At 42.4% G+C, this 13,966-nt stretch overlaps 1 protein-coding gene across 1 annotated transcript in view; it reads right to left on the reverse strand.

Annotated features, from left to right (window-relative positions):
* The window catches only part of foxp4 (forkhead box P4), a 55,317-nt gene that overhangs the window by 8,626 nt on the left and 32,725 nt on the right, over window positions 1-13,966 (reverse strand). Inside the window, 9 exon segments of the mRNA XM_034532001.1 lie at window positions 2,498-2,535; window positions 2,538-2,598; window positions 2,690-2,766; window positions 3,324-3,555; window positions 5,227-5,310; window positions 6,382-6,469; window positions 9,429-9,527; window positions 10,844-10,942; window positions 11,400-11,601. Coding sequence (XP_034387892.1) covers window positions 2,498-2,535; window positions 2,538-2,598; window positions 2,690-2,766; window positions 3,324-3,555; window positions 5,227-5,310; window positions 6,382-6,469; window positions 9,429-9,527; window positions 10,844-10,942; window positions 11,400-11,601 — 980 coding nt within the window.

Consider the following 13,966-nt stretch of genomic DNA (forward strand, 5'->3'; position numbering starts at 1 on the left):
AATCTGCGTCGCCACCCTGACAGTGCAAACACATACACACACACACACACACACACACACACACACACAAACACACACACACACACACACACACACACACACACACACAGACACACACAGATTCGACACCATAGACATCAGTGCTATTGCAGAGCTATTTGCATTTGTCTCCGTGATGAAAGCCTAATTCTCCCAGTTAAAACATTAGCAGTCATTTACAGTGGGTCACACCACATGTGCCACTCATCTCCCCTCCCTCTTGCAGAGAGAAAGGGGGTAAAATGGGCAACTGGAGGCAGAATTTTAGTCACAAAAGTAAATGTATTTTAGTTGCTACTAGTGGTGTGGATATCTTCACATTGTAAATGTTTGAGCATCATGATCAGTTCAGTGTTGTTTCTGCTGGTGCCTGATGCATCCAGGCATAGGCTACTACCATATATATATATATATTGTATACTGTATGTGTGAGCACATACGCAATTTATTTGTGATGATTATGCAACCAAATAAGTGTTAAATGGTGGTGGATGAAGTAAATATTACTGTATAAAATACTATGTACTAAGTAGTCCCTCATTTAATTTACATTTTAAAGTATGTACGTATTATTATCAAATTGTACTTGAAGTATCTAAAGTATTCACAATACCGAAAAAATGACCCTGTGAGTATTGCTATAATATATTATATCATTGGATAATAAAAAAAAGAATTTACTAACTAAAGCTGTAAAATAAAAAATAAAATATAACGTAGTTACTTGAGTAAATTAGTTACATTCCAAAATTGGAAGTCCATGTGAAGCATCTAATAAGGAGTCTTTATTTTCCATTTTCTATACTTATTATTTTGTTATTCTATTCCAATGTGGGTTAGTTAACCCCAAAGGAGAGATGTTATACTAGGTGCATTTAAAGAAAGAAAAACAGAAAAACAAATGGGACACTAAAATTATGGTAAGTAAAACAGAAAATAAAAGCTCTTCTTTAAGGCCTACAAATCATCATGCAGCACCTTGAAATAACTCAGCACTCATTTCTCACCCTCTCTCAATCATCCCTTAAGTTATTCTCTCTTTCTCTCTCGCTCTCTCTTGTCTCATCCTCATTCATTGTCCCTTTCGTTTCTATGATCAATGACTTCCATTCCTTGACACCGCTGCTCTCCTCATGAAATATAACGGCGTATTAAAGGACATACATCTCTACGGCCCTATTTGACTCACAGAGCTGCTATATAAATACATAAGGCCACGCCAAACTATATTTAAAGGTCTGCGAGGCCAACGACACAAGAAGCAGACACCAGACATTAATAGTTAAAATTCATAAAAGTCAGATGAGGCGGTAAAGATATTCCAGGCTGCCCCATCTCTTAACCCTCTATGCACCTCTCCCTCCATCCCTCCATTATCACCCCATTCCTCCCTCCTTGGTTTAGGCCAGGGCTATTAGAGAATGGACAGGGTCTCTCCTCACCCCTCCTCACACTGCCTCTCTCACTCCTCATTCTCTCACTTTCCCTCTCTGGAGGAACGGACACTCAAATTAGCGCAAGGTTTCTGTAGAAATGGGTCAGCACCTACAATGGTGGGATCAGGCCAGGTGTGTGTGTGTGTGTGTGTGTGTGTGTGTGTGTGTGTGTGTGTGAGAAAGGGAGAGAGATGAGTTGGACGAAGAAAATAATTCAATGTATGTGATCATGAGCAGCATGTGTGTCAGCTTTTTATGTACATCTCTATAATGAGACTGTATAACGGCTAGTTGTGGCTCTACCGGGCTAAGTGGGGCTGACTTTCCATGAGCGAAAAGGAGGAGGCGAGAGAATTGTTCACGGCTGAGAGTGAGGAAAAAGGAGAGAATTAGAACAGTAGTGAAGTGTCTCATACAGGACAGAAAGAGCCAATACCTGTCAAATCAGTCATATTCTTAGGAGCTTAGAAAAGTCAGCTTTAAAACGTATGTTGTCACGTGTATATGTGTTTTGTACGTTGTACACTTCACTTCAAGAATAAATGCTAAATTTAAGCCTTCAAAGTGATTTTCTGCAAAGTGAGGTAATTTGGCCAAATCCGCAGGTTTCAAATGACACAAAATGCCTGCAAATTTAGTTTCTGTCATTGTGGTCTCAGTCAGCATCTGCTCTGGGTTGGGGGCTTCATCAGTGGGCACAGACCACAATAACTTTGCAGTCAATTAGATAAGCTTTTATCCAGTGAGAGTTGTTTACCACATTTGAGTTTGAGTCAAATCATTTTGCTTTGATTGAATCAGCTTTTAACCAGTCAGAGCTGCAGTTGAAACTTTCATTTTTTTAAATCCTGGGCTGTTCGTTTTTGCCATCATCTAAACAGTTTGCTAATTGGGCTGTTCTCCATCTTCCGTCAGTTGAGTTGAGTTTTTACATTTAGAATTTGACATAGTGAGATCCAGCCAATGGAATGTCCTAAGAGGGATAGAGTACAAGGGAGAGTGTGTACATTGTAAGCTTTTACCTTCCATGTGGCTGTGTTCCTCCTGAAATAGGCAAATTGCGTGTAAACCAGTTATAGATCTCATTGAGAGTCAACTGTCTGTCTGGGGACTCCAGAATGGCCTAAGGACAGGGAGAGAGAAGACACAACAAGATTTAGAGGAGAAAACAGATGGAAAAGAGATGGTGCAACTGGATCATTGGAGAGACTTACATGACGTATAAGAGAGGCGTAGGTGAAAGGAGGCCTGACATCAGCGTTCTTGTAGAACTCACAGTTCTGAGCCAGCTCTGAAAAAAGAGGCATGACCATATTAGATTAACCGATGTGTGTTGTGTGACAAATGTAACATTTATTACAAAAAAGTACAACTTTAAATTAGCAGTGTGTATCTAGATGTTTGATATTATTCTACATTTGAGTATTAAGCACATTATAATGTAAGAAAGTGGTGAGCATAGCTTTGTAAGGATGCTACATTTTCTTTTAATAATATTCTTCTTGAGAAGCCAATCATATATTCCATACATTTTTTAAAGGCATGTAATTAGAACGAATGTAACTTAATTCTAAGCCACATACAAAAAATAAATATTGCTTTGATACCTGGAATTAAAACAAAAATGTTCTATTGAAAGAAAGTTAGGAGATGGCAGCGCTTTAAACCATGAATTAAACCATGCAGCAGGGAAAGCACATAATAACAAGAACAGCAACTGTAAGAAAAAACTAAAGCAGTCATTTGATCAAAAAACTGATACAATTTGAGTAAATTATAAATCAATGATTAGATAATGTAAAATAATAAAATAAAAAAGGCAGGCACTGAGTGTATGTCTCAGTCTACCTGAGGCGATGGGGGTGCAGTACTTGTCGGAGTTGCGCCGACGTATGGGCCCAACACCGTGTGTGTGGGAGTGGGAGTGGGAGTGTGTGTGCAGGCTGGAGGAGCTGATGACTGAGGGACCCTGGCGCAGTGGGGTGATAGGTGTGGCAGCTGAGGTGGGAGGGTGAGGAAGACCCTCTGGGTAGATATCGCTGTCCCGCTTTAACAGAGAGCCACTGGAAGCCAGGTTCAGCTAAAGAGACACACACATAGATACATAACGGTGTTTAATTCAGCGCCGGCCAATAATTCTTCATGGCTTTTTAGACAGTTTTGTCTACTTGTGAGGTTGTAATTTTTGCCACATTACATACGACATATAACCCCCAACACTCCCTATGAATTTACCAAATGCCTTCTTGCACAGAACCACACACACATACACACACACACACACACACACACACACACCACACACACACACACACACACACACACACACACTGAACATGCACACTGAACATACACATATACTGCATTTATACACACAGCGCTGGATGCAATTAACCCTGCGTTTACAGATACAAAACCACAAGACAGCATGTTTGTAAGAAGGGAACACACACATGCACTCTGCGGTGGCCAAGTCTTCACGGACCAATACGGCCCAATTAGGCAGAGCCTTGCACAAATACAAACACAGGCGCATACACACATGCACACACACGCACGCACTTACACACACACACACACACACACACACACACACGCAAACACACACACACACACACATACACACACATAACCAGTACTCCCAGTCTCTCTGGGACAGCCGTTGCAAGGCTGCTAGTTTAGGACTAATTAAAAACCAGTGTGTGTATGTGTGTTGTCTTAATGTATGTCAAATGTGTGAATCGCCTTCTTTCTACTCTCAGATGGTAGACCATTTAAGTAGACTTGAGGGGGCGGGGTTGTTTAACAGGTACTTCATTAACGCTGCAACCCTGCCACATCACCACGGCAACAGTCGAACCCTGTTAATTGAGGCCAAGCTTTGTTTCCATTCCTGATGCTCCTCCCCCACCCCTCCTCCTCCAATCCCTGACCCCGAGGCTTGTCTCCGATGGTGACAGAACACGCCTCTTCCTGATTTCCCATTAGATGTTAATAGCAGCTGATCCCCAAGCGATCAATGCATCATTCAGACACACAAGACCACACAAACACATAGCCACTCGGCTGCACCCATTTATATCCCCTTAAATTAAGACACTCTACCTCTAATTGACAATTAATTTCAACATCTTTATATTTTAATAAGAATCCTCGTCAATCTGAATAATGAAATATTCATTAGATACCTAATAACAACCAGTGTGGGCACACACACACACACACACACACACACACACACACACACACACACACACATCAAAATGTTAACCCCTTTAGTTGGGACAAAATACTGTGAGAGACCACTTTGTCTCTCTCTCTTTCTCCAAAAAGCTGAACAATTGCCATTAAATGCTGAATGAATACAATACTGAAGCTCCACACTTTGAATATTTGATTTTATGACTTGCTATTTAGGATAAGAACATTATGAAGTTTTCAGGGAAATGACATGCACGGTATCATGAAAGGTTCAAGACAGCAAAAGAGAGACAGAAATAAGTGTTGAAAAGAACAATACAGACGGAAAATAGTCTTTATGACTAAATAACACATTAACCCTCACTGGTCAATAGGGGGCGTAGATACCAAGCTAGACAGTAAAAGAGAAACTTGAAATCCCAAGAAGGTTTAGGGATAGTGAAACTGTTCGAGTTTGCAGGTGAATAGGAGATAAGAGCAAAGGTTTGGGGTGAGAGGGTAGAAGGAAAGGTCATGTAATCTGGGATTTGGGGTGTCAGTGTTTACTCACAGGTTGGTTAAAAGGCTTTGGCTCTGAGGGGCGCATGTGCAGGTGGGTCATCATGGCCTGGAGTCGCTCGCTCTCTTTCGCCAGCTGTGAAACAAACAAGAGTGGTGATATAATGCGGTATTGACACTGAATTACAATTACAATTACACTTCAGGCAGAGGAATGAATATGAAAGTAAGCCACCTCAGCACCCAGAGCTCTCTCACACACTTACACTAGCCTGCAGACACACTCGTCCCTGTTTGACATTGTTAACTGCCTTTTAATGGGTGCTGGAAAACGTTGCATCCTGCGTGTGTTTGTGCATGAGTATAGGCATACACACATGTAGCCTCCAGAAACAACGGCTCTACTCTAAGATAGATAGCGCCATTAACATACTCACACACTGCAGCGATGTGCAAATATGAGACATTTACACAGTGACTGTGCTGTTGTGTGTCTGTGTGTGTGTGTTTGTGTGTATGCATGTTGTTGGAGGGTAGAGTGGAGGGCTGCCTGTGGACTGCTGAGGGATGAAGTGACATGTCAGAGAGACGGCCGTCCTGATGTGATGTGACATCAGCTGCCTCTCTGTCACTTTGTGTTCCCTGGCGATGGCTTCAGGGGCTCAGCTAAATGCTGTTTACCACCACCACCAAACACAATGCCAACCCTAATGCTGGACAACACGCAGTGATGTGAACAGCTTATTCTGAAGTGTTTTGGAAACTATGTCAAGATGTGAGTGAAGAGGCATCCTTTGTATTTTCACTTTTCTTCATTATAACATTTAACTTCTTGTCCACTGTTGGTATTTTGCTTTTGCTGGAGCATTCAGATGTTTCAAGAGCATTGCATGAACCACTTTGAGAATAAGAATGGCCATGCAGCCTGGTCCTATGCTTTCTAGCTCATGTCTTTCTCTCTCTCTGTCTCTCTCTCTCTCTCTCTTTCTCTCTTCCTGTTCCCCTCTCAGCCTTGCTCTATCTGTAGCTTTATAATTGGAGCAGCGATGGCAGCTTCCCTGCCGACTGCTCCTTTTAAATTACAAGCTCCACTGCTCTCCATAAACTCTGCCCTGCCTTAGACACGTTACTGCCATTGAATGGTTGAAACAGTCTTCATGACTTTGTTTGTGAATGGATGAAAATTAAGTGTGCGTATGTGACTCACCTGAATCTCCAGTTGCTGAACCACCTGCATCTGGACTCGACACTGAGCAGTGCTGCGGTCATCTAGGGCGTGCTCATTGTTCAAGTGCCTAGAAGTGAAGAGGAAATGCAAGAGTGTAAATTGATATCTACAAATAAAAAAAGATCAACGCACTGATAGTTCCAACTCAATGGTAATTTCCAAGCTTCAACAGAATCCTTGTGAAATAAATGTACAGGTCCTGAATAATAAAGTAACTAAACCCAGCTCTTTTACTTCAGCGCTACAAAATTAAATCTTAATCTTGGAGGTTTATTTTGTCTAGTGAAGAACGCAGCAGCTGTGTTTCGTGTGTGTATACTTCATTGGTGCTCAGTGAGCCATGATCCAAGACAACCACCTGGATATGAGCTCATGTGTTATCGCACAAAGCCTTATCTTAAGACTTTCTGTTAGCTGAGCTCCACTCCACTTATTAACACTGGTGCATGTGTGTGTGTGTGTGTGTGCATGGACGTGTGTGTATGTGTGAATGGTGGCGCTGTTTGTTTCCTCCAATGTGGGAGGACCCGGGACCTTCTGATCTTTCCCAGCCCAATCCCCCCTGTCTCCCTTTCTCCATCCCTTTCTCTCTGCTCTGTCATTGCCAAGGTTATTCACAGGTTGCTGCTGCCTGCTCGGTATGTGTGCGTGTGTTTGTTTGTGTGTGTGTTGAGTATATGTGCTTGGTATTTGCTGGTGTATCAGAGTGAGTTATATCCTGTGGTGTTAAGTTAAAATCTTCACTTTTTTGACTTGTTTATCGTGAAAACATGTATTATTAGCTATGTGTGTGTGGTGTATGGTTATTTGAATGTATGTGTCTTTAACAAAGCAGAACGTTAGGCAATACCAGGCAAAGACCAGAAATGAAACAAAAACAATGATGTCATGGCATGGCTAATCCTAAATCAGATAGACGGCTCAACACAAGTGGACGATAATAACAAAAACATGATCTCTCCCCCCCTCTCTCTCTTTTACTCTTTGTTAAGCTCTCTCGCCCTCACTCGCACTTCTGTCCAGTCTCCCCTTCACACTCATCTTCTCCCGCAACTCCCCAAATGCCTATGATTCACTGTCATTCCAACCAAATCTGCCCCTAAAACCCTCCCCTCTCACTATAGCTGGGCCATAAACAGTAGCAGGTTTTTTTTTCAATGTGTCCCGACAATGAGGCTCTGTTTACTCCTCTGAGTGCTGGCAGACAAGGCTTTAACCCACATTACACACAGCTCCCACGACCACAGCCAGAGTATTATACCAGAGGACCGGGAGGGAGGGGTGGTGAGAAGAGAGAAGAGGAGAGGAGAGAAGAAAGGCCTGAAATAGTGGAGTGTCTCCCTCTGTTCTTCTGCTCTACCCTTTTCCCTCCTGGGGCGATGACTAAGGCTTGCTGGAAGGGAGCGCACTGTCGGACTGACGGCATTATCTGTCACTGCCTCTATTTTTTTCCATCTGCCTCTCTCTCTTACTCACACACACACACACACACACACTCTTTCACTCTATCTCTCTTTCTCCTTCCATCTGCCCTGGGGCTATGTGAAATGAGACACCAAACAACAGCTTTCCTCTCCAAACTTTCCCAGCCTGCCTGCACGCTTTGATCTGACTGTCCGATAGCATCACAATCACCACGCGCACTTATAGGACTACATATTTCATCACTGCGGCTTATTAATATCTCCATTGCTCAAACAGCTAACAGTTCCGCACCAATAATGAGAGTGAGTTTGTTTAGGGCTTCATTAAAAGGCTTGTGAAACCTTCATTAGCAGCCATAATGCCACAGGGAAGTCCGTTGTACTTTGTGTGATAGAGGAGGAGATGGCAGAATGTCAAGACCAGCGACTGCACTGACATTCCCCAGTGACTCCAAACTGACAAGCAGCATAATGGAAGCAGAGTGGGAATGAGTGTCTTTAGTCTTGTTGTGGAAACAAAACAATGTGCATGCGGATGAGCTAATTAAGAGTAATTTTCTTTTTTAACACAGAAACAATGTGTCTGATCCTTCAGAGGAAAAGCATTACAAAACACAAACAAACACACAGACACAAAATACCAACCAAATGAAGGAAAATACTTTGTGACAAATACTAACACAGGAACAAAGAGGAAGAATAGTGTTTTAGAAGCCCAAAGGATTCCTCGAAAAATTTTGAATTTACACACACGTTGAGTTTGTGTACGTGTGTGTGTGTGTGTGAGAGAATATGCCTCGGAAAAAATGTGATGTAACAGATTGCAACTGATGAATTAGTGAGCCAATGCAAAACACCTCTGATGTTTATGACTGACACTCCACATTTAGCACAAACTATAGCATCCCTTTTCTCTGCTTCATCTTTTTTATATGCTTCATCAATTTCTACAATGCTACTAGGGACCAGCATTGTTGAACCTTTTTAAAAATAGGTGTGTTTCTTACAAATTAGGGAGGACATTTAAGGAAAGTTTCTAATTTGGTCTTAAACCAGGTTTGCGATCAAAGAGAGAAAATGTATGACCTTTGTATATTTGCGCCTGAAATTGAAAACAATGACGGAGTAAGAAAGTTTTGATCTTAGAAAAATAGTCTCTTGATCCCTCTTGAGTCCGAGTGAATTGAAAACTGTTTCACAGTTGTAATCCTGTCTTAATTGTCTTGTTATAGGCTAAATATATGTAAGACAAAAGATCACTATAAGAGTATTTTTACATTAGAATGATGATTACATCATTGTCTTTTCTGTTTTGTAAAACGGTTTCAAATGTTTCATGACTCATCCTGCACTCAGCGGCTATTACAGAAACTCATCCAATCAAATGACTCTTTGGGCTTCTAGCTCCCCACACCTGTCATATAAAACCCCACTTCACCTTTTGAGTGTAATATGTAGCAGAGAAATATGGAGAGAGACGGGGAAGCAATGTATGTTTGGATATCAGTGGGCAAAAGTTGTTTTAATTTCCTTATTCATTCATAAGACTTTCCAGATGTTCAACTGTCTCTGTGTCACTGCCCTTTTGGGTGGTTAACTTACTTGATGAACTGTCCCATGTCCTCACACAGTGCTTCACAGCCAGGCCACTTGCACTCTCCATGGCCGTAGAGAGGATGGGAGCCGGCATGTTCCTCATGACTGTGGTGGGAAAGACACAAAGAAAGAGTGAGGTAGTAAAACAGATATTACATTTTTCACATGTTGTTATGTACATGAAATGTACAGCACATAAAATGAATTACATAATGAGAAGCAAAGCCTTATTGAGCCACACTCTCACACGCAAATGCAAAACTAACTGTAGCAGCAGAAGCATCAATAGAGCCATCTGAGCCTGGTTAGCAGTCATTAGTTTGTACAGTTCACGAAGCCAAGTGCAGAGAGAGGAGGATAGAGCAGAGTGGGGTCAGTTACAGAAGCCAGGCAAATACGGGAATTGGAGGCACATTCTTAAGTCCATGACCTGTCTGTCTCTGCCCTTGGCATATGTGTTGTGCGCGTGTTAGTGTGTGTTCTTATGTTTCAGGAGTTGACACAGAGTCGGCATAGGACCAACCAGCCATGACTGATTGGCGGTGGCTGCCGTCATGTGCTGGTTGTTCTTTTGTGGTGAGCTGATGTGTGCGTGCACGTGTGTGTTTGTGTGTGTGCATCTATGCATATTTATGAGCGTTTGTGTGTTTGTATGTCTGTGTGGCAATGAAAGACTGAGCCAGGTTTGGTTTAGGCCCAGAGTAAAATAACTGTGACTGTGCATGCATGTGTGTGTGTGTGGCATGTCCAGTAGCAGATGTGGTTCAGACCTGGAACTTCGCCGGCGACTGCTGTCTCCCCATATTTACATGACTGTGTGTGTGTGTGTGTGTGTGTGCCTGTGTGTGGGTGTGCACATGTGTGTGGGGACTGGGATGGGAATTCTCCCAAATCAACATCAGAAGGTTGTCTAACAAAAAACATTTGTCTCGCAGATGGAAACATGTCTCTCTCCCTCTCCCTTTGCCTTTTAGTCTCTTCCTGATCATATGTGCTGGCTGAAGTCGGAGCTTGCTTGTGTGCGTACGTGTGTGTGCGTACGTGTGCGTGTCTGTGTATGTGTTGGCTGTGGTTGACTCAACTCAGAAGCAGTTCAGGCAACAGACATGACAAACTGCTGGAAACCACATTTTCCTGCACATCAGCCTTGCATTAACTTAGCAGGCTAACACAATAATGCGACCCTCTTTGTGTTCACTAAAGCCAACTCTGTAGCTATAGTGTGACAGTGTGTTACGTATTTTGATCAGCTAATAGAAGCTCTTTTAATTGATACTTGCACATCCTGACGGAATTACTCCAAAATGAGGTTAGTGCTCCTGAAGCAAAGACAAACTCAGTACCACAGTGACACCATCTAGTAGTGTGTCTTTCTGTCTTCGTCTTGTCCACTCATGTTTGTGTGTGGATGTACTACTTACTGGCTGCTGATGGGATGGCCGCCTTTGGGGTAAAAGGGGACATGGTCATCTCCGCTGTCTGACTTGGTGAAGCTGGATATCCACTCAAACAGTCTGGCTCTTAAAGACAAAGACAAGCCCATGAGCAGCCAACAAAGCCATGGGACAACACAGCCCTCAAACATGCATCACTAAAATGTTAACAAGGAATTTCTGTCCACAGCAATTTCAGATAAGAAAAATATATATGATGAACAAATAATTCCCCAGATGGCCTGAATCCATCTTCCTCTCCTCTATACTAAATGTGTATGTGGTTGACAGCATACTGGCAGTACATACTGAACCCAACACACCTCCTATCAAATGAGCTGAGAGACGTTTACACCCTGGTGATGTGTGATATGCTGCATGTGCATGTGTTGTGTTTACATGCTTAGGTATGGAGGAACAGCTAAAAGCTCAAAGTGAAATGCCAGAAAATTACATGGCAGGAGTGTGTGATTTAGAAAGATTGCAGGTCACACAGAGGTTTGTTGATGTTTTAATCATTTCAACATCCTGCATATCACTGTACCTGTCTCTCTTTGGGGTGTGGCTCTGTCCGTTGACCAGGCTGTGCAGTGGGATGTGAGCGCTGGCAGCTTTGGGGAAGGCTGAGGTAGAATTCGAGCTGTTGGTGCTCAAGTCCAGGCCCTCAGCCTGTTTCAGGGCTTCCTCACTGCTCTGCACCCCTGACACCTCCTTCCACAGCTGTTGGAGGTCTGACGGACACATCGCTGCAGAGAAGGAATGCACAGTTAACTTGGTAACCTTACATAGTTGCCCAAAAACGATTATAGGATATTTAAGTTAAGTCAAGCTAATTTAAACATGAAGAAATGTAAGACAATAAGACAAAAATACCAACCTAAAGACACACTGTAAACTCAGGTCACATAGAGCTGCGACTAACTATTATAAACACACACTATTATAGACCCCTGGGAGTGGTTAGGAAAATAGGACAAACTAAAACCTACAAGAGATTACATCTTTTTGTTTTATTTCCAGATATCCACTATTCCTCAACTATTTCTTAATCTCTGTTGGCAATTGCTACTGTCTACCAGCCCCACTGCTCCTGTCACTACCACTATTTGTCTGAACAGGGTGGGTGCACACTTTGAGTTCTTTCTTTGTTATTTCTGCTCCAATTTCACAGTGAAAGAGACGCCTAAAAAGCCACAGCCTACTCCAATGGTTTCTTATTGTGCGCGTAAGCACACACGCACGCATGCAGCCCCCCCACACACACACATCTGCACATACACACATATGCACAGACCTCGCAGCAATCCAAATATTATGTCTGCTTTGTCTGCATTCTTCTGTGGTCCCGCCAAAACAAAAGTTCTCACTCTGAAGGAATGAGGCAGTGTGTGCATAGATTTATTTACATGTGTGTGTGTGTGTGTGAGTGTGTATTATCCAAGAAAGCTGACCGGTCTATGGACACTCCCAGGGAGTAAAAGTGTAAAGTAGTAATTACTAAAAAAATACAAGAAAGAAAAGGAACTTTAGAGGAACAATTCTGGATTCTGGTGAAAGACAGCTGTTAACAAAGGAAACACAACTCAAACTGTAAGTAGCCGAGAGTAGATTTGTGAACAAAATCCTCACTTTGTGTGCATTCAAGTGAATATATGTACTTGTGTGGATGGGAGTGCTTTTGCTGACTGTTTAACGTACACAGCCACATCTGGCTGCTAGGGTCATATTTCTTTCGCATTGATGTCTGTAGACATAAGACATGCTAGGAAGTAGCCTTAAATTCCGAAGAAGGTGGGGTATAACAGGATAAAGTAAAATCTAATGGGATTATTTTAATACGAGAGTGAATAGAGTGCGGAAACACTCTCTCAATGATTGGTCTGTGATTATAAAAAAGCAGTTTAATTATCAAACATAGTGATTTAGTGCTCTCTCTGTTTTTTGCCATGACCTTAGTAGGTTGGCAGTCATGAGATTCTACAAAGTGCCTCCGTCTTACAGTTAGCGAAATAAACAAAATCCACAGCAGGATGCCCCCTCAGGGTATGCCCCCCCACCAACTACCCACCGGACACAACGGCCCTTTGAGGCAGGGCAATAATGTGTGCAGTTGTGTGTGTAAGTGCGAGTGTTTATGCATGTGTGTTTGTGTGTTTGTGTGGCATGGCTGGTCAGAGGAATGCTCTGGCTCACGCCTGGCTGAGCCGTCACAATGGACCGGCTCTTTCACACTGCAGGGAAATTCCACTTTGATACGGAGGGAGAGAGAGAGAGAAAGAGAAGGAGATGCCAAATCCAACTGTGCAACTCTCTAAAAAACAACACTTTTTTATGCAAAACTGTGGCCTCCGTCTTTTCCTTTGTTTTCAATTTGTATCTACTTTTTTTTCACTCTCTCTGTGAATGGGTTATTCCACTTATCATCCAGTGGAAACACACACACACCCTCCCTCTAGCACATTAACACACAGATGCAAAAATCACACTTTTAATGCAATTCTTGAGTGTCTTGAGTCATGTGAAATTACCTTTTTGAAAATGACATTTATTTGATTGAGTTTATTTTTGTTTTTTCAAATTCAGACTACAGAGCGACTATGAGAGTGTGAACTCTTGTGTGTGACTGCACGTGACTGCTCATGAGAGAAAGATCGAGATCAGACGGAGGGAAGGAAACTGCTCTGTTTGCTCAACTCAGTCAGCGCTTTAGCAATGTTACGGCCAATTTAGAGCCCCTAAAGCATTCTCTGCACGTGAGGTAGTGTGTATAATGTGTGCATTTTACATTACAGTGTACAGACAAAAGGGGACAAAGACATACATAAAAGTTAAATAAAGGCGGGTCAGTCAACATTCAACATTTATCGCTCTAAAACCATGCTGACAAAATGAAGGGACTGTGGGAGAAGTTACATGTAAGAGAAAGAAAAAAAATCCGGGGGGCACAGCAATAGCAAGACGATGATGTTCTTGTGTCTGGCTAATCTCAAGTACAAACACACACACACACACACACAGGCTTACACACACCCGCGCAAGCACATGCACACACCTCTAAGCAGGGGGCTTAGTGGCATATTTTACTTATTATCCAAATGAGTACCTTCTACA

This window comes from Cyclopterus lumpus, chromosome 5, assembly GCF_009769545.1.
Source record: "Cyclopterus lumpus isolate fCycLum1 chromosome 5, fCycLum1.pri, whole genome shotgun sequence".
NCBI lineage: Eukaryota > Metazoa > Chordata > Actinopteri > Perciformes > Cyclopteridae > Cyclopterus > Cyclopterus lumpus.